At 34.8% G+C, this 21,961-nt stretch overlaps 1 protein-coding gene and 1 non-coding gene across 2 annotated transcripts; one reads left to right on the top strand and one right to left on the bottom strand.

Annotated features, from left to right (window-relative positions):
• Positions 1–330: 330 nt before the first annotated feature.
• Positions 331–3,055, bottom strand: Smp_055440 (hypothetical protein; the record flags this gene model as incomplete). The annotated part of the gene is made up of 2 exons (XM_018792994.1): positions 331–1,394; positions 1,792–3,055. The coding sequence occupies 2 exons, from the start codon at positions 3,053–3,055 to the stop codon at positions 331–333; spliced, it is 2,328 nt and encodes a 775-aa protein (XP_018647551.1).
• Positions 3,056–20,934: 17,879 nt separating this feature from the next.
• Positions 20,935–21,006, top strand: Smp_tRNA_02299_Pseudo_TTG.1.1. The gene has a single exon. It is a non-coding gene (tRNA).
• The last annotated feature ends 955 nt before the right edge of the window (positions 21,007–21,961 follow it).

Raw genomic sequence — 21,961 nt, 5'->3', positions numbered from 1 at the left:
ACCCTAGGATTCAGGTATTTTCAGCTGACGAGTCCCAAGAAGGATGAGACGCACTTCCTGGATTCCACTGCTAGCCATTATCCATTCTTGCTTATTATCCTTACCGATTAAGGTGATATTGAGGTAGAATGCACAGCATGCACATATGCCAATAAGAGACTGATCAATTGCAGTCCTAAACACATCAATGGGAAGATTCAAACAAACAGTATCAAGTGAATTCAAGTTATAAATTAATTATAAGTACTAAATACATATAAAAAAGACACTGATCTTACCTTCTATATTCAGAAATATGCCTGTATATATATTATCTACAGACAATATTCATTATAATTTATGTAAAGATGTTTTAAAATCTTCTGACCATTTATTTTGATTATCATCTTCAAAAACTAATGTATGCGGTTTCTTAATGGAAGCGGCTAATGGTGGCCGACCACTACCTATTTTTCTTTTACTTTTACGATAATTAACAACTGGTGATTTTTTTATTTCACGTAGTGGTGGAGTTGGTGATGGTTGTCCATTGGAAAGACGATTTCTTGAACTATAAATACTTTTATGTCCTCTTTCTTTTTGTCCATTTATTTCTGTTACATTCACAGTAGTTAGCGAAGATGATGAGATTAATGATGGATTCAAAGTTTGTGAAGAATATTTGTAGTTTATTTCTTTAGGATGATAAGGTAATGGGAGATTGATGAGTTGATGATCTTTTCGATTTATATATGGAGTTGATGTAATTTGTTGACTAGATTCAATTGAAAGACCATTTGATGAATAATTTAAATGACGTTTACTATTCAGTCGGTTAGTTAATAATACTCTTTCATTATGATGGCCATTACTACTACTATTATTGTTTAGACCATTTCTTAACGATCCATTCCACATACTACTTGAATATGATGTTGATCGACCTAATAAAAATTGTTGACTTTGATTACTATTATATTTATTATTATCAGTAGTTTTATAAGTAGACATTGGTAGAAATGTATTAAAATTTTGTGAATATGATAATGAACTATTAGGAAATGAATGATGACGTTGATTTAATTTTGGATGAGATCCAGATAAATATGAACCTGATATAGTTGATATTAATAATGGACAATGATTAGTTGCATAAAGACTATTATTACCAACAATATCAATCCCTGAATAATCTTGATAAAGATCATGAAAGTTTGTCAATTTATTCTTTGAATTAGTTTTTATTCTTCGTCGAATCCATAGTACCAAAATGATAAAACAAATGATTAATATGATATTCAAAATAGCTAGTAGGATTAATCCACTTGTTAAATATTCAGTGGATATACCATCTTTGATAAGATTATCTTGATTTAATATAATGGGAATGGTTTTGTTAAAGTTTGATTTCTGATCTAAAAAGGTTGTTTCTTTATGATTAGGCGACCAAATGTTTGATTGATTAAATGACAAATCAGTTGGATAAATTTTTGAAGTATTAATGTTTAGTAATGATTCGGTTTGAGATTTCTCTTTTTTGGTTGAGTTTAAGCTGTTCGTACTTGTGTTTACTTTTATGATGAGATCTGTTTTATTTTCAGTAGTGGTAGTAGTAGTAAATGTAGAAGTAGTAGATAATGGAGCAATAGAGGAATGTCTGGACATAATTTAGTCGGTAACTTAGTGGACGTATTCATCAGGCTTCGACAACAACCAATAGATTTTACGGCGCTGTGTTTATAGTTGTAGGCATTATAGTAACTGAAGCAGTCGTAGTCCGCATTTCTGTTGTTTGTTGTAATGTAGTCTTACTTGTTTGAATATCCCTTACTGGTTTGTCATTATCTGATTGCAGACATTGGTCTCGATAGTTCATTTTTAAGTCGCTAACAAGATTTGTTTGATTGGGGTTCGGCAAACATTGGTTATCATATAATATTTGCATACCAGTCTCCTGTTTTAGTGACTGGGGTGAATTCATTAATGACTTGGGTGAGATCAAATAAGATGGTATAAAGGACTTTAACAGTCTCTCAGGGTTATCAGTTGATTGTTTTACATCACAAATAGGATATTTACTGTACCACTGCCAACAAATATAGAGATCGGGACAGTGTGTAAGACGTAGTTGCCAACTTTTCCATGGGAACCATAAACGTCTAAACGAAGGGTTTTGATTTTCATAATCGCAAAACAAAGAAAGACGAAAATAAGGCGGACCTTCGGCCAAATTACCTGCATTATTTGATGAATTCGATGTTTTATTTGTAATAGGTATAAAACTATCCTCATCCCAATAGAAAGGGTTCCATAAACTTAAGTGTGTTACACGTGACTTTGTTGCTAGATTGCCTAAATCATCTCGTCCAAGACGTTTGAAATAAATAAATGAAATTGTCAAATGAACAGGACTCAAAGGCATTTTCAGACTTAGTCGAACTGTTTCAATAATCCAATTTAATACTCCTGGTTTTAAATGACTAATTCGTAATCTTGAAGCGCTATTTGACTTTGGAGATAAATCATCAGCGCTTATTGTAGATGGTTTTAAGACAATACGTAAATCATACCCTTTACCATGCTGTTTAGATTGACGCTGTTGATTAGAATCTGCACCTGGTGATGGCACATGCCAATAGTGGCAGTCGATCATTGTGTCTTCACTGGTAACTTCAAACGATTGACTTTTACAATCAAATGTTAATTCATCTGAAGAAGATAAACGCTTTGCAAAACAATAAACATCTGGACATAGAGATTCACCAACATCGAAAACTGAATGATTAAATTCATTTCCAATAGTTGGTTTGTCAAAGTATTTAGATTTGTAAGCTGACTGATTGGAATTTCTTCTTCTTACAGAAATCGGTTCTGTATGATATACATTTTTTGGTGTTATCTGTTCTTTGATAGGAAACTTCAATTGTTCATTTTCTACATTTAAATCATCTATTATCAAAGGAAATGTTAAGCTATCAATAATAGTAGGTGAATCGATTTGATTAAATTCATTTTGAGCATTTACACTGACCAGCGTTATAAGAATTACATTGACTAAACATCTATTAGTATGCATTTCAATCAAGGGTAGTCACATTATTTGTAAGCATGTTTATTCCAATCTTTCGTAATATTCCAATGTGAGAATATTCTTCTAGAAAAAGATAATTCCAAATAATTTAATCATCTAAATTTATTTAAGTGTTATAACACAGAAATAATTAATTTAATCAACATCAGCTGAACACAATGGCCACGTGTTCATTTGTTTTCAAGTTATATCTCTATTTTCATTGGTTAGCTTGTTGACTTGTTTTTGATTGGCTAATTTAATTAGCCAATCATTATCATCTCACCACATGTACCATTCAAATCATGTCAAAATGTCAAATATTTGTAAAAAAAAAAAGTCTTCGTAGAAGTATTTGAAGAAAAAAGATAAAACGATAAGCTAACTAATTAGTTTTATACGCTGTTAACATAAGATATCTGGAAGAATTTATCGAAACAGATGATGTGATCTGTGTTGTAATAAGCCAAGAATCAACAAAATGATATCAAACCGAAACTTATCACAATATGCTATAGGCTCTTAATTAATTCGATACAAGAAAAATTTGGAGAGAAATTATGATGATTGAAGTTGTTCAGGAAAAATACAGTTGTCCATCGTTAATTTACTATTCAGTTAAATATATGATACACTTAATCAATTAGTACAGTAGTTGTATGAAATACATAATTAACTGTTAATGTTGAAGATAGTATAATGACATCCTCGATTTCTGTCAAATGTGAATTAATATGCATACATTCTTCACCTTAAATATTTAGTTTACAATTTATCAGAATACATGAGTTATCAGGTCTAAGTATATTAGGTAGGTATCTCAGTAGTTCTTTTCATTTTTAGTGTAAACATCGGAATTTAGACGGTATCACATTCATTTGACGAGTCCCAAATAGAACAACATGCATATTCTGAATCCCATTGCCATGTGTCTATGAAAATACGTGATATAATGCTCTATCGATTCAGTCAGCTTAAGATATCCATGTGACAACAAAGACGGATTACTTGCAATCCTAATTATCAACAACTGTAAATTACAAGCTCATACTAAGTAACCAGTCATTTTTCAAGAAAACAAATGCTGAATAACTGGAAATCTTTGCAGAAACTATACTGTTTAGTTAAAATACAATAATACTCAATTTTAAAATCGTTGTCTGAATACTAAAGTTAAATCTGGATGAATAGGTTTATCGTTTTCACAGCGTCAGTAGACACTAGAAAAAGCGGAGAGACTATAATTTATGGACGACGGATCTGAAGTGACCTTGAGAAATGTTAGCCAATCAGTAAACAGTTAGCATAGAGTAAAAATATATTATACAAAACCAAATAATTAAAGTGGATACACTTCTTTTATATGGTCCAAAAACTTGTCAATGTTAGAAAAAGATTCAAAGGTTCCAAAATCGTAATCCATAAGGTAGAGGAACTCATCCATATGGCTCCATAATAGTTGGTCTCTGGAACCATGATAAGGTCACAAAAACCCTCGCAGCCTCTACCACATAGCTCCAATATTGTTTGTGTGTACTCCGGTTGTGTAGGTTTATCATTTTTATCATGGATATGTCCCTACAATACTCATACCATGAACAGCCGAAGCTTCAGTAACATCTGCGATTATTGCAGCCAATGTTACTGGTGCTTGTATTATACAGTTCGCAGCAATTATTATAATTTGCCCTAGTCTCAATCTGGATCAAGCGATAGAGGTTCCTATTCTAGCAAACGTCTTCCTTCAACATATATTACATCGAAGGACAACATCACGGTAGTCTGCACAAGTACTATAAGTTATTTAATACCTGCAATTCCAAATACAGGAGCTTCTTAGTAGTTTCATTTATTGTAGCCGCTTAATTGTCAAGTCTTCTCTATAATTCTCTGTGAACCGATCGTCCATGAGCACCAGGTACTGAAATTGGTGCCGTGAACTTGAAATCCTTCAAACGCTTCTGATTGGCTCGTCCATAAATTATAGTCTCGCCGAAAAAGCTGATTTAATTTGGATCGACGTTATAACTAAAGTTTCATTACGACTGAATTGATTTGTACAATTGTATTTATAAATATCACGGATATAAACTAGTCTATTAAAAATATTTTAACTTGAATTATTATTAAAGGGTGACGTGTAAAGCTAAATCACTTCAGGATTGAAACAGTTACCCTCTAATGAGATGTATTGTGAATAGAATGAAACTTACAAAAATATGGACCATTAGATCCTAACTCCTTGGCTTACTGACATTATCCTCATTAAGGTAACCACAGACTTTGAATTTTTTCCGTTTAATATGATGACGGCATACTTCTATGCCACTGGAACATATTAATATGCATCCAGCTGTCTAAACCCTTCTTAGTTTTTATTATACTCTACCAAATATCATTAAGTAACAAAACCTGAGTGCAAAGATGTCAAGTTTTGTGAATGAAAGTATGAAATTAAACCACCCATATAGCACTTAAAAAGACACTGAGGTGAAAATATGCAGAATATAATTGGTAATGACAATTTAAGCAAATCGGGATTGTATTCACTCAGTATTGTTTGTTTGTATCTTCCCATTGATGTTTAGGACTGCAACTGGTCAGTCTCTTATTGGCCATAACGCGATGGCGTTTGAAGCAAAAGGTACCGGGTTCGAGTCTCAAAGTGAACATCAACTCTGAGATGCAGGTGCATCCATCTGACGAGTCCCACATAGGACGAAACGTGCATCCTGGATTCCACTGCTAGCCACTATCCATCTTTGCTTATAATTGAGGTTTGTGCTGAAAATCTAACATAAATCATTAAATAAATACATTGACTAAAAGGAATTACATATTGAAATCCTTGATATTCACATAACTCTGAATCTCACTTCATTTGAGCGATTTTATTCAAAATTGTAGAGTGCTATTTCATTTTTTATTTACGTCACATATATTTGTAATATCCCAATAAGTGGAAAAATAAGATTTTTTGACGTTTCGTGACTCAGTGTAGGCCACTTCGTCAGAGAATAAATAGCCAAACTAACATTAATCCAAGTTTAAATAGTACAACGGAACAATTTGGGTTTAACAGCAGAAGACACTTTGGTTTTCGATTTAGCAACCTTGGGTTTGGCGTCAACAACTTTTTTTCGGCAACTTTGAAGCTACCAGATGCACCCTTTCCCTTATTCCTAACTCGTATAAAAGCACCTTTCTCAACACCATCCACGATGCCACGGTGAATATGTGCTGCCTGCTTTTCGACATCAAACTTGTAATTCGCGGCTATGTATTTCTTGATAGTGGCGAGTGAGCTGCCCTTATGATTCTTAACCGCCAAAATTGCCGCTGTAATCATGTTGATTACTGGCGGGTGACTGATCGGCGTCTTAGGTATCGACGACCTGGGGTTCTTCATTGGAACAGCCACTGTAGCGCTCATGACCAACCCCGTAGTCAAACTCACCACACGGAGACGATTTTGTGGAGCTTCCAGTGAAAATTTAGAATGTCTGTATCGAATACGGTTTGAATCAAATATATCATGCTTATGAAGTACACAAATACCCAAAACCAACAACATCACTAGGCTATGCAGTCCGAAGAGTTACTCAAAAACATCTTGATTCAGTCATGTTTACATATGAGATTCTTTCTATACAAGAACCTGTTCTCAATAAATATTATTTGAAGTTAAACCATAAGAATATTTTCAAGACATAGTTTAACTTGCAAATATACCGTTCACCAATTGTCTTCAGTGAGTTGTTATCACACAACAGACGTGGTTGAACTTCACTGGTCACTGCTTCCCATTAGAACTCCAGAACATGTATCTTGAAGTCATTCACTAGTGAGCATATGATTATAATCAGAAGGGGTTTTGTGGAGATTTCAGTATTTTTCATAGTTGAAATCATGAGTCAATTGAAGCTAGACCAACATGGAGAACTTGGAAGCACTGGACGACTGATTGACTTCAAGGTACATGTCCTGGAGTTTTAGTGGGAAGCAGTGACCAGTGGATTTCTAGCGGGTCTGTTGTGAGATATTAACTCACTGAAGACAATGCTGGATGTGTCGCTCAATTTCGTGGATTGGTTGAAGTTAGTCATTAACACCGTTGGATGTCGGCCAGCTAAGTGGTCTGTTGATTAAGTGCTCTGGTGCGAGACTGTTAGGTAGTGGGTTCGAATCTCGCGAGTGCGGAATCATGGATACGCACTGCCACTGAGGAGTCCCATAGTAGGACGGAACGGCCGTCCAGTGCTTTCAGGTTTTCCATGTTGGTCTAGTTTCAATTGACTCATGATTTCAACTATGAAAAATACTGAAATCTCCACAAAAACCCCTTCTGATTGCGAATATACTTTTAACACACCTATTCATTTAAACCATCATCATTTAGCACTGTATTCAAAGAAACAAAGAAAAGAAGAAAAAGAAATCTGAAAAGTTTAATCTTAATTATTATTCATGATCAATCAATCATTTCAATAGAGTGATCCATTAGTCACAAGGTTTTCTTTATACTAATTTTTACTCTTATGTACTTTCTATATTCATAATTCAATGTCATTTGTACAAAAATGGTTATTGATGTCTACATTGAAAGAAGAAAAAAAAGAAAAGAATTAAATTTTTGTCTAATTAATTCTTATTTATAATAATACTAATCAATAATCAATAAGTAAGTGTGATTAAAATCATTTGATATAGTACATGTTCAATTATTCAATTTTTTCATTGTTTTTTTTTCTATAAAAATGAAAATCAAATTTTTGTACTTTTATAATAATGAGTGAGATATTTTGAGTTTTAAAGATTAGAAGTATAGATGGTTGATGGCTAGTAATGGAATCCATAAAAGTATGTTACACTTAATTTGGAATTCGTCAGCTTCATGTAGCTGTATCCTAGAGTTTATATTCACTTTGGGACTCGAACCTAGTACTATTCGATTTAAATGCTATCGTGTTATCCACTTAGCTAGTGAGTCCTGATAGCCACCTGTTCAGTGGATGACACGATGTTATTTGAAGCGAACGGTACTGGGTTCGAGTCCCAGAGTGAATATCAACTCTCAAATGTAGATACATCATACTGACTCAGCTATTGAGTCCTGAATTCTACTGCTAGTTACCATCCATCTTTGCTTATAGTGTTTGTGATTTAAGGCAATTTCAAGGTAATCTTCATAGGATGTACATATGTCAATAAAAGAATGATCAATCTCAGTCCTAAATATCAGTGGGAAGATTCAAGTAAACAAACAAAATGAATTTCAAGATTATGTAATGTGAGATGTGAAATGTTTTGACTACTACCACTTTGGTTAAAAAACAAAGTTTTTCACAATATTTATGACAAATGCATTCCCTGGTAAATCTCTTAAATGTTAGGTCACAGTCAGAAATTTAAATAATGCAGTCTGTAACTAAACTTGTGTTTACCTTCATAATGATTATAACATGAAAGTTCAACGTGATGGCCAAGTATGTTCAAATAACGCTCTGTTGCACTTATTTAATACTTTTTAAGTCCAAATAAAATATACTTAGGGATTCATCAAGTAACATTTAATTGCTGCATGGATTTCTGATTAAAAAAATTATATTCCACATAAATGTTTCCGTGAACTAAATCATGCTTACTTACTTACGCCGGTTACTCCCAATGGAGCATAGGCCGCCGACCAGCATTCTCCAACACACTCTGTCCTGAGCATTCCTTTCTAGTTCTATCCAATTATTGTTCATTCTTCTCATATCTGTCTCCATTTCTCGAAGTAATGTGTTCTTTGATCTTCCTCTTTTTCTTTGGTCTCCAGGATTCCATGTGAGGGCTTGTCTTGTGAAGCAGTTGGGTGGTTTCCTCAATGTGTGTCATGTCCACTTCCAGCGCTTCTTCCTCCACTGAAATCTGGTTTGTTATCTCCCACAGTAGAATGTTGTTGATAGTATCTGGCCAACGGATCCGAAGTATTTTGCGTAGACAACTGTTAATCAACCCCTGTATCTTCTGGATGATGGCTTTTGTAGTTCTCCAGGTTTCCGCCCCATACAGTAGAACTATCATGACATTTTTATTGAAAATTCTGATCTTGGTGTTGGTTGACAATCGTTAAACTCAATCATAGTATTTATAAATAAATTATAAACTTAATTGTAGATTACTACATCCAAAAGTTGACGCAGTTTTCCGGATAATGTCATTTCTTTACGACACAGTAACTGCTGATTAAATCAAGTTTTTTTATAACAAAGGTGCCCATGAAAAGAAGATTAGTTAGAGGTAATTATTCTTATTCTTTAAACTTATCAAAATTGAATCTTTATAAAGCTCAAAAAAGAAAAGAAACACAAATTGTATGAATTAGTTATTCAAATGGTAATATCAATTATGTTTCTTAAATCATGTCTCTTACATAATATCAAATATAAAAATTGATTAGAAGGGGTTTTGTGGAGATTTTAGCATTTTCATAGTTGAAATCATGAGTCAATTGAAGCTAGACCACCATGGAAAACCTGGAATCTCGAAACCTCGAATCTCGTGAGGCGGGATCGTGGATGCGCACTACTGAGGAGTCCCATAATAGGACGAAACGCATGTCCAGTGCTTCCCGGTTTTTCATGGTGGTCTAACTTTAATTATTCCATGATTTCAACTATGAAAATAAAAATTGAATTCTGGTTTTATCACCGTTTATAGAGAACACAAATATTCTAGTGAGTATATAGACAATAACTTCAAAGTACAATAATAATACTGAATGAAGGCTACTCTACGTCTCATATTGATTAAAATTACAAATTATGTATGATTTAATTTCATCTCTATTGTATTAAGATCACTAATGATGCCTGTAAACCAAAAGCCAATTCCTTGTAAGGTTGTTACTATCTCTGTTTATGATGAATTCCATACCAAGAAGGATCAGGTTACTAGATAACAACAATTTTCAATAGTTCTACATCCGACATCACAAAAACCTCAGTATATAAAAGATAATTAACCAGTAGGGGGTTTTGTGGAGATTTTACTAATTTTATATGGTTGAAATCATGAGTCAGTTGATGCCATACGACTATGGAAAACCTGGAAACACTGGACGGCCGTTTAGTCCTATTGTGGGACTCCTCAGCAGTAGGTTCGAATCTCTCTAGGCGGGATCGTGGATGCGTACTGATGAGGAGTCCCACAATAGGACGAGTTGACCGTCCAGTGCTTCCAGGTTTTCCATGGTGGTCTAGCTTCAATTGACTCATGATTTCAACTAGATAATTAACCAATTAAATTACAAGGCCTACTCATATGTCCGATTGTTTTTAAAATTGTGGTGAATATCTGTGACGAAAAAAACACAAACTTACATACGAAAAAAACAGAAATTTAATAAACATTTCGATGACTTAATATGACACTTCATAAAATGTCTCATACTATACCGAATAGTACATTGATAATTTAATAAGAGGGAATAGCATTTTTCATTTTTTGTACTGAACATCCTATATCCATACTTCAACTCGTAATTACTACGCGTGAAACAGGTATATATTACACTTGTCATACGATTATCCGTAAATTTCCGTTGAATTATTAATAGTATTAGGTGAATTCAGTTAATTATTGATAATACTCAGACTAACTGTGTTGTGACTTTATAAAAAATAACAGGACGTATGTTATTTCGTTATTGATCTTATGTTCGGCTTTTTCTCGCGTAAATTATCCACCAATCGGAATACGACTTGTCTGAACTTGACACTGTATCAAATCAATGACGTTCGACCAGTATGAGTAGTCTAGAGTTCTTATTGGTCCCTTGTCTACCTAGCCCTTCCAATTGAGTCTAAAAACACCAATTGCAGCTTCTGCTATGCGAAGCATACTCGGTTTATATACCAGACAGACAGACCGCAGCACACCACAGCCAAATGTGTCTGTGAACGTGGGATACAGTAATCAATAAGCTGAACATACTTTGGGAACCGTAATTCGTACAGTAATTATTCATAGGTCAAAATGAAGCTTATAATAAGATTAATATAGACTTACATAATCTAATCACTCAATAGCTAAACCATAAGAATATATATAGAATAATCGTCCATTAATAGGTCCTGGGAGTTACCTGTACTTATGCCATCGCTAAGATATAACAAACTGACATTCATCAAAATGGTATATCTGCAATTTTTAATATTTTGATGCTTCTTGAGAGATCTAAGTATCCAGTATCTCAGTTAACTATCTTGCCAGTAAATTTCAAACAATCAGTATGAAGTAATGAGTTTCATATTGTCTAGTTTTTAATAATGACCGAATTATATCGATCAGTTTACAATATCGCTATTAATCTATATAATTTAGAAATTCTAATCTTCTGCTATGAATTCACATAAATCTATTTCAGTTAGCAACTAATAAATGATCATTTAAAATTAGATAATCGATTACCAAAGGGGTAAACTTATAGTGAAATTTTAAAATTCAGTTAATGAATTCAATAACTATAAAAAAATATCTATTCATTAAGCTCAATGTGCTCCATAATCAATAAGTGAAAACATTTAATACACTGTTTGTAGCAATTAAACTTATAGAATTGTGTAGAATGTACCTGAACGATTAAGATTTGACCGTAAGAAAAGTTTTGGAAAACAATAAACAAGATGGTCCACCAGGGTGTTTGGTACCTGAGTGGTTGCGTCACAGAATTGGCCTGTACTGTTCGGATTGTAGCGTAAGAAGCCTATATATTGTCTGGTTCTTTTGTGGGGCGGGATTGAGCGCTGTACTACTTGGGCTAAGCCTGGGCAGTGTCTGGCACTCCTGTTAAACGGGATTGAGCTGTACTGTTTTGGGTTGCCGCGTGAAAGTCTGGATGGTGTTTGGTTCTCTTGAAAACCAGTGTAAGATTACCCTGGCCCTTAAGGGTATATTATATAACTTATTGCATAAAAAAGATGATCCTTGGAACATCTAAATTCTCGTATATCGTTAGTTTAATTTAATTAAATCAGTACTCTTAATTCCATAAAAAAAATTGTTATTGTATCTTGATTAGAATTATCAAATGGTAAACTTTTTATCTGAAACATTTTCAACTATCTTACCTTTTGGAAAAGTTAACGTACATGGATAAGCAAAACATTTACTGAAGTTCAGAACCATCTACTTGGAAGCTATATATGATCCTTTGTATTGAGTTGTAAACGACAGGAGTTATCTTCTAGTCACTAGCCAAAAACTTATTTAATATTTACTTACTTACTTATGCCTGTTACCCCCAATGAAGCATAGGCCGCCGACCAACATTCTCCAACACACTCTGTCATGGACCTTCCTTTCTAGTTCTATACAATTGTTGTTCATTCTCCTCATGTCTGTCTCCATTTCTCGAAGTAATGTGTTTTTGGTATCCCTCTTCTCCTTTGACCTTCAGGATTCCATGTGAGGTCTTGTCTTGTGAAGCAGTTGGGTGGTTTCCTCAATGTGTGTCATGTTCACTTCCAGCGCTTCTTCCTCCACTGAAATCTGGTTTGTTATCTCCCACAGTAGAATGTTGTTGATAGTATCTGGCCAACGGATCCGAAGTATTTTGCGTAGACAACTGTTAATCAACACCTGTATCTTCTGGATGATCGCCTTCGTTCTTCTCCACGTTTCCGCCCCATACGGTAGAACTGTCTTCACGTTTGTATTGAAAATTCAGATCTTGGTATTAGTTGACAATTGTTTTGAGTTCCAGATGTTCTTCAGTTGTAAATATGCTGCTCTTTCTTTGCCGATCCTCGCTCTCACATCTGCATCAGATCCACCGTGTTCATCAATGACGCTGTCCAGATATGTTAAGGTTTTCACATCCTCCAAAGCTTTTCCGTCAAGCATAATTCGATTAGTGCATGCTGTACTGTATCGGAGAGTCTTGCTTTTCCCTTTGTTTATATTGAGACATGCTGCTGTTGAGGTTACTGCTACACTGGTCGTCTTCTCCTTCATTTGAACTTACTTAAGTTCAATAGAAGGTTAGATCTTGTGTGGGGCCTTAACTACTGAAAAGTAATACAGACATTCTAGCTGTCTGTCACTACTACCTGGATTCGGCATCGTAATAGAAAAGAAATAAAATGACAAGTGATGAACAAGTTAAAAGAGATTGATAGATCATATACTTTAAGATTAACATCTTGGACCGATATTTGTTAAACAATCGTTGAAAACCAAGAATCAATATACAGTTGTTTCATCTTAATTTAAGACTTCACAACCTCACCACTGGTTCAGCAATACTGAGAAATACCATATTACGGAGACATACTTCTTCAGTACTTATTGTTTTTCAAAGGTTATTTTACAAAGATCTATACTGGATGTTTGCTATAAAATATCAATACTCTTCACTAACCCCCTATAGAATTTATTTATTCTATAGAACAATAGACTTATTGTTAGCAGAATATTGTAACTGAATACGCTAGACATTCATTTATTCTTGTTAATATAGACAATTAGCTAAATGAAACACATCTAGGTGGCCTATAAATTCTAAATCTATATGGCCAAGACTTATTAAAACAAACAATATGTAGCTGAATCTCGTAAATTCACTTAAACCTGGGCTTCCTACTGATGATTACTAAACACCTTTTACTTTAAATTATATATATATATATATATATATATATATATATATATATATATATATATATATATATGTACAACAAGACCCTTCTCTGATTGTTTTCTTCCATTTGATGAACAGTGTAGAAGCACCAATAACCAAAAAAATTAGTTTTGGCAAAACCCGACTCACACGTCCTCGTCATGCCCCATGTACTAGCATGAGTGGTAATACGGGTGGTGGAGATGGGCCTATTCAATTGCTCTACCTATATCCACTAATGATTACGATTGCTACAAAAAAATCATTGCATAATTATTATTGGTTCAAAAAGAAAGAAAAAAAGAGTCTGTTCAAAAAAACGGAAAAGAAAGAATGCAATCCGAAAACAGCTATTGAGCCCCGGTAGTTGTACCGTGCTTCGATGTAGTACTCTTCTCCAGAAGGGTCTACTAGGCTTCACCATGTTCCCTACACAAAAATATAATAGAGACAATTGTTTTTGGTAATTCTAAAAAGATTTTAATTTTGATAGCAAACAAATAATAGTCGAAATAATTTATTATAAGCAAAGATGGATAGTGGCTAACAGTTGAATCCAGGAAGCGCGTTCCGCTCAATTTGAGATTCGTCAGCTGGATGTACCTGCATCTCAGAGTTGATGTTCACTCTGGGACTCGAACCTAGCCCCTTTCGCTTCAAACGCCATTGCGTTACCGACTTAGTTATTGAGTGTCGATAGCCACTTGCTTGTGCAATTTATTATACATTAATACTTTACACACATATCAATGATTAATGAAGCATCTATTTCGTCATTTATTTATGTCATTATTGTAATAATTTATGAATTGACGATCTAATAAATAATCGATTACTGCATATTTTTAAGAATTAATTAGTGTCAGTCTTGAATAACTTATTCATTAAAATTATTTATATATTTAATAGATGAATTTCATTAGAAACTAATATCAATCAGTTGAAAGCGTTAGTCAATTGAAGCTAGACCACCAGGGAAAAACTGTAAGCACTGGACGGGGTGAGGTAGTGGATGCCCACTGATGAGGAGTTCCACAATAGGTCGAAACGGCCGTGCAGTGCTTCCAGGTTTTCCCTGGTGGTCTAGCTTCAATTGACTCACGCTTTCAACTATGAAAACCCCTTCTGATAATAATATCGATTAAACAATCACTAAAAAAATCATAGTTGTTTCACTTGAGCATTAAATTTTTCAGTAGCACATACCAACGACTTTTCATAGCACATCTAATCTGATACATTATGATATTAAAATTAACATAATATAACAAAGTCATTGATCAAGAATACATCTTTCCATGTAGCTACCTTCAGTTTGTTTGTTATATAAAATTATTTTGTTTGGATTCTGACATGACAATATGACTACAATGTACTCAATAAGAAGGAGAATCATACAATTAAGTCTGTATAGAGTCACTGGTAAAAACTATTGAGAAGTCTCATATCAGAAAATGAAAGTTGCTGGATTAATAAATTTTATTCAGTCAGTCAGTCAGCTACAACGTTGGACCAGACACATTTATGCATCGGTCCAAGTTGCCATATCTCGTTAGCACAACGAAATGAACACCGAATTCATAGTAGTTAATTTAGTGGTGGTGATATATAAAAGATAGGTTGTATATTAGGATATAGTATAGGAAGGAAGAACGTTATGAAGCAATTTTATTCTCAACGTTTAAGGGAAGATAAAGAGTATATACACCTGCGCCATTGTGTTCGATTCTGAACCATGTCACCCAGAGTCTCCAACCATTGGTTACGATAGTCACGCGGACCCCGACCAAGTAGTCTGCATCTACCAACATGGCTCCGATTAGAAGTTAGTGACCTTAAGGATTGATGCCACGTTTTGGTTTGGTCGCCCTTAACTCTCTTCCAACTATCCACTACACTAGTCAGCATAGCGCGTCGTGGTAATCGGTGTTCAGACATACGTAACACGTGGCCTAACCATCTCAGTCGATGAAGATTTACAACCTCATCAGCTGATTTACTATCATTCCCTAATACCCTGTGTCTAACCTCACTATTTCTTACCCGGTGATCTCATCAGATGCGAGCAATATTTCTAAGGCATCTGTAGTCAAATACTAGTAACTTACGAGTATCTTCTACTCTTAATGGCCACGTTATGATGTAAATTAATATCAATTCACATAATATAACCTCAGGATTATTTATCATTATTTTTACATTTTACATAACAAAATAGCCCTTCAAACACCAAACTATAGTTACCATATTGTGTTTTTTTTTATGAAAAAATCAGTCAATAAAACAAATAGTTTCACTTGGTAAAAATGTCAGAGTAACGATTGGTTACAAATGAATCTAGGTTTATAAGTGATAAGCTCAGTCCTAGTGTTCCAATGACAGCAGTTGTAGTTAAAATTCCCAAATCGGATGTCTATTTGAAGTGTCTCTTCTTTTTTTGCTTTTCTTAGACACTAGAAGACTTTTCATAAAACAATTTATAACCTGTTTTACTAGTCTGGCAATTGTTATGCCAATGGAATGTATCACATGTTTGTAAATAAAACGTAAACGTTGATTGATAACTTTTCAATAAACAATTAATTCTTATTTTCATAGTTGAAATCATGAGTCAATTGAAGCTAGACCAACATGGAAAACCTGGAAGCACTGGACGGCCGTTTCATTCTATTATGGGACTCCTCAGCAGTGCGCATCCACGATCGTTAGTTCTTATTTGTTTACCCATACAATAAAGTGCGTTTAAAAAATAAATCCGCAGTTTTGAAGAAAACTATAAAATATTTAAATTAGTATCCTCGTGAGTGACATAAATTTCTTCATAGAGTTACAATTGTCGTGTGGGTTACTTATATCCACATCAGTAGTATATCACGATAGTCAGGCATTAAATGTATTTCAGTAGAAGATCAATAAGGAAACAACGGGAATGAAACGCAATTGGTGTGAAAATGCATGGACAATAATAATCGGAGACGATGAACTGATAGTTACAGAAGGGATGGTCAAGATTGAGTCCATTGGTTGATAATTTGCAAATTGACTATTTACTGTATGGTTATCAGATTTTAGTACGACAGCTTGTCCCCCCCCCGTGTTCTTGTTCACTACACAATGATTATAGTTCTATTCCTGGTATAACTTCAGTTTAAATATCATCTTCACTATGGTATCTGAGATGAAACAGGATCTATCTAGAGAAATTCTCATTTTTTATCTAGAATAATATCAAAATGACTAAACTATGTATGAGACAAAATCAGAGTTGCATGTACAGTGTATGTGAAATTTTCTAGCACTTATGCCTTTCAATTTTCTAGATTTATATAATATCCCTCATTTGGATTTTTATCAAATTTATTTAACTATCGATCTAGTTGGATTGTTGATTAATTTGTGTTTAGAAAAAAAGTGGCTACATGTAACCCGAATTGATCGATATTTAATCATTTCATTCGTCCTCATCAGTTGATTATTATCTTATTCATATCAACATGATTGTCTGAGCTCACTAGTAGGGCTCATTTAAACAGTTACTAACTATATGAACTGATGCTATCTCATCATTTCTCATTCAATTATTCCACTGTACGCGAGAAAGGGTTCAATTTATACATGATCATGACAAACTACACAATAAAAACCTAGGAAACATTACATCATTGAAGCTCAGTTGTTCAGAATTAAATTGAGTTTTCATAGTTGGAATCATGAATAAATTGAAGCTAGATCAACATGGAAAACCTAGAAGAACTGAACGGCCAACGTGTCCTATTGTGAGACTCCTCAGTAGTGCGCAACCACGATCCCGCACTCACGAGATTCGAGCCCAGGACCTATCAGTCTTGCGCGCGAGCGCTTAACCACTAAACCACTGAGTCGGCATCCGATGGTTTTAATGTCTAACTCTAACCAATCAACGAAATTGAGCAACCGTTCACCAATTGTCTTGAGTGAACTGATACCTCACAACAGATATGGTTGAACTCCACTGCTCACTGCTTCTCACTAAAACTGACTAGTGACTGACTTCAAGAGATATTTCCTGGAGTTCTAGTGAGAAGCAGTGACCAGTGGAGTTCAACCGTGTCTGTTATTAGAGTGTAACTCACTGAAGATAGTGGTGGATGTGTCACTGAATTTCTTAGATTGGTTGAAGTTAGACATTAACACCGTTGGATGCCGACTCAGTGGCCTAAAAGTTAAGCGCTCGAGCTCAAGACTGGTAGGTTCTGGGTTAGAATCTCGTGAGCGGGGTCGTGGATGCGCACTACTGAGGAGTCCCATACTAGGATGAGTTGGCCGTCCTTTGCTTCTTGGTTTTCCATGTTGGTCTAGCTTCAATTGACTCATGCTCTCAACTGTGAAAATACTGAAATCTCCACAAAACCCCTTCTAATTAAATTGAAGTTATACATTAATTAGTAAATGATAAAAATTCTACGATTACACTGATAAGTAACACATTTTATATAACCATAAATTTTACAATTTCATTAAACTGTTCTTATTCTATAAATCTTCAAGAGAAGTATTTATATTATACAGTGTATTTATAAGTGAACATATTCCAGTGAACAAAAACCACAAGTGAGGACAATCGAATGTAAAGCAATTAATCCCTTTGATAAATTTCGATATTGTAATAAGAAGACGAAGATTATCAAAACTATGTGGTGATATATTAACGCAATACATTTCGAACAATCTGATCACACATAATATACTTGTTAAGAACATTTATATATATAAAAAAGGTCAACTAGACTGGAAATGGGGGGTAAAAGTAAACAAGGATAATAATAATCATAATATGAAAACAATGGTAAACCTAATCACTCTGGATAATAAGCTAATATTACCAGGGTAGGTTTAAGGTGAGAACAAACTGTTTTTGAATACACAAAGGGGGGTTTGAATTTCGGTATGGCTAAGGCTTCAATAAACCTTGGTATACTCCATTTTACACTTTTATACATCACCACAAAAGCCGAGTTAAGATCAATCTTATGGCCTGTTTTGATTATATGTTTGGCAATAGAGGATGATGGATGTTTATCCTCTACTCTTATTGGGTCACATCTGAACACAAAATTACAGAATCAATAGGTAAAATCTGAGATCCATACTGTAAGGACGGCCCGTCGGTAGACTCTAGGAAGCCTTAAGAAGCCCAGGAAGAGCCACAGACATCCCATCCAATCACTGCTAGGGGAATGTTCTAGAATGTCGACGTGTAGCTTCCCCATTGGATGGATTAGCATGACCCCTATATGCCTATTGGTTGACCTAAATGATGATTTACATTCAGCCAAAAAACTATAAATACACGAGATTTCTGTGCTATATTTTGACACTGATTTGGGGAATAAACTTCCTACTTACCAGTCTTTGTCTTCTCTCTTTTGAGACGTTTTGCGGGTTTTATCGTTCAATTAGTCAAGTAGTTCGCGGCATATTAAGAATCAAGGCTCTAGATATAACAACTGGCGACGGGTTAATTTATCAAGATGTCTATTACCTTTGACCAATTTGAAGCTTTTCTAGAGCGCCATGAAAAACGCTTTGAGCAGTTCCAGATTCGCATACTTGAAACACTAACCCAGCAAATGAACCTCAATAAGAATGGACTTACAGATGTTTCTGCTAAATCGCATGCTGATTGTATCATTGATTCCATTCACGAATTTCATTTTGATGGTTTGGCTGGCGTAACATTCGAATCTTGGTACAAGAAATATGAAGATGTATTTAATGTTGACCTGGAAACGTTTGATGATGCCGCCAAGGTCAGAGTGCTACTACGAAAGCTGGGGACCATTGAACATGAACGATACACTAATTACCTTCTCCCCAAGAACCCAAGAGACATTTCATTCGAAGAAACAATAAAATTTTGTCGCAAATTTTTGGTGAACAGTCTTCCTTGTTCAATATTCGATATCGGTGCCTGAAGATAGTAAAAGCTGGCAACGATGATTGGGTGCAACATGCTAGCATAGTAAATCGTGAATGTGAGCGCTTTAAACTATCAGCAATGACAGAAGACCAATTCAAATGTCTTGTTTTCGTATGCAGCTTACAGTCTTCAGAAGATGCCGACATCAGAACCAGAATTCTAAGTAAAATTGAACAGTGTCCAAATATCACCCTTCAAGAGGTGACTACTGAATGTCAGCGTCTGGTGAACTTGAAGCATGACACTTCAATGGTAGAAAATAATGGTCGACTACCTTATGTACAGGCAGTAAGTGGGAAGAAAGATTCCTATATGCAAAAGCAGAACACAACCATTAAGAAGCCTCCATCCGCATGTTGGTTTTGCAGAGTGCTGCATTACAAAAGGTTCTGCCCATACAAAAACTACCGGTGCACTAGATGTCAGCTCAAAGGACATAAAGAAACATGTTGTAAGAAGAAGATGCACCGTCGTTCATCAAGTGTTCATTTCCGAAGACGTAAAAACTGTTCATCAAGCAATAGAATAATGGTAGCACATACCAGAACAGAACATAATCGAAGAAAATATGTGACCTTAGAGATTAATGGACGCCGTGCCCGTCTACAGCTTGACACTGCTTAAGATATTTCACTTATCAGCCGCAAAACATGGAGTCATATTGGCAAACCCTTGGTGCTCCCTACAACTCAGTTAGCACTCAGTGCATCTGGAGAGAAGGTAAATATTGCTGGAGAGATATGCAGTAAGTACTTCATTTGCAAAGTATCAATCAATTATCTCAACTTGACTGTTCCTTCCTTTCTACATCAATCACTCTCTATTCTTGTTCTCTTTTCTTTGATCTTAACTTTTTTCCTCCAGGTATTTTATTTTCGATTGATGATACATACTACTTATATCAATCAACGTCAGTAGCACACCATAATATTACTCCAAGTGTCTCATCACGATGTAATTGATTTCCAAAGTAAAATCATTCACCTTTCTTTGAGTTACATGAATCATACACAGAAAAAATGTTTTCAATGTTTTCAATATTTGTCTAGTCTAAAATGAATAATTTTATTAGTGTCTGTGTTGATGATTCATTTATTTGTCATTATAATGCAGGTTATAACGATCAGTTATACATCTATTTGTCTGTGATGATTGTATGTTGCTCTAAACTCAACCGATCATAATAAATACTCGGTTACAGTCTATCCATAAGTATTATTCCCAATTAGGTTAATTCAAACAATCTCTAAGTTTTATCAGGACTCATTAGCTGAGAGGATAACGCGATGGCATTTGAAGCGAATGGTACTGGGTTTGAGTCCCAGAGTGGAAATTAACTCTGAGATGTAGGTACATCCAGCTGACCAGTCCCAAATAAGACGAAACGCGCGTCAAACTGGATTCCACTGCTAGCCACTATCCATCTTTGCTTATAATGCTTGTGAATTAAGGCTATATCTAGGCAATACGCACAGTATGCACATATGCCAATAAGAGACTGATCAATTGTAGTCCTAAACATCAATGGGAAGATTCAAGTAAACAATACCAAGAGAATCTTTAAGTTTTAGTTTGAAGCATTTAATAGTAAATATCAAAACTAAACAGAATTAAAATTTCACTTCGTATTGTTTGCTTGAATTTTTTCATTAATATTTACGACTGTAATTGATCAGTATCTTATTGGCATATGCACATCAATCGGAAGATTCAAGCAAACAATACTAAGTGAGTTTAAACTTCATCCTCATTTCACAAGCAATTGGATATCAAAACTCAATAACTAAGTGGATAACGCAATGGCTTTTGAAGTGAACGGTGTTGGGTTCAAGACCTGGAGTGAACATAAACACTATGATGTAGGTATATCCAGCTGATAAGTCCTAAATTGAGTGAAACGCGCTTCTTGGATTCCACTACTTGTAACCATCCATCTTTGCTTAGGATTAAAATTTGATTATAAATAAAAATGTTTTTAAATAGCTCATCGACTAGTTAAAATTTTTTATATGGTTGAAATCCCCGGTTAGTTGAAGCTAGACCACCACGAAAAACCTGAAAGCACTGGATGGCCAACACGTCCTATTGTGGGACTCCTCAGCAGTGCGCATCCACGATCCTGCCTCTCGAGATATCATGTCACTGAAGACATTGGTGAATGGTTGCTCAATTTCGTGGTTTGGTCTAAGCTAGACATTAACACAGTTGGATGCCGGCTCGCCCTCGCACGCGAGACTGATAGGTCTTGGGTGTGAATCCCTCGAAGAGGGGTCGTGGATGCGCAGTA

The sequence above is a fragment of the Schistosoma mansoni genome, chromosome 1 (assembly GCF_000237925.1).
Source record: "Schistosoma mansoni strain Puerto Rico chromosome 1, complete genome".
Lineage (NCBI taxonomy): Eukaryota > Metazoa > Platyhelminthes > Trematoda > Strigeidida > Schistosomatidae > Schistosoma > Schistosoma mansoni.
The sequence above is the reverse complement of the archived record's forward strand: the minus strand, read 5'-3'. Positions and strand labels throughout refer to the sequence as shown.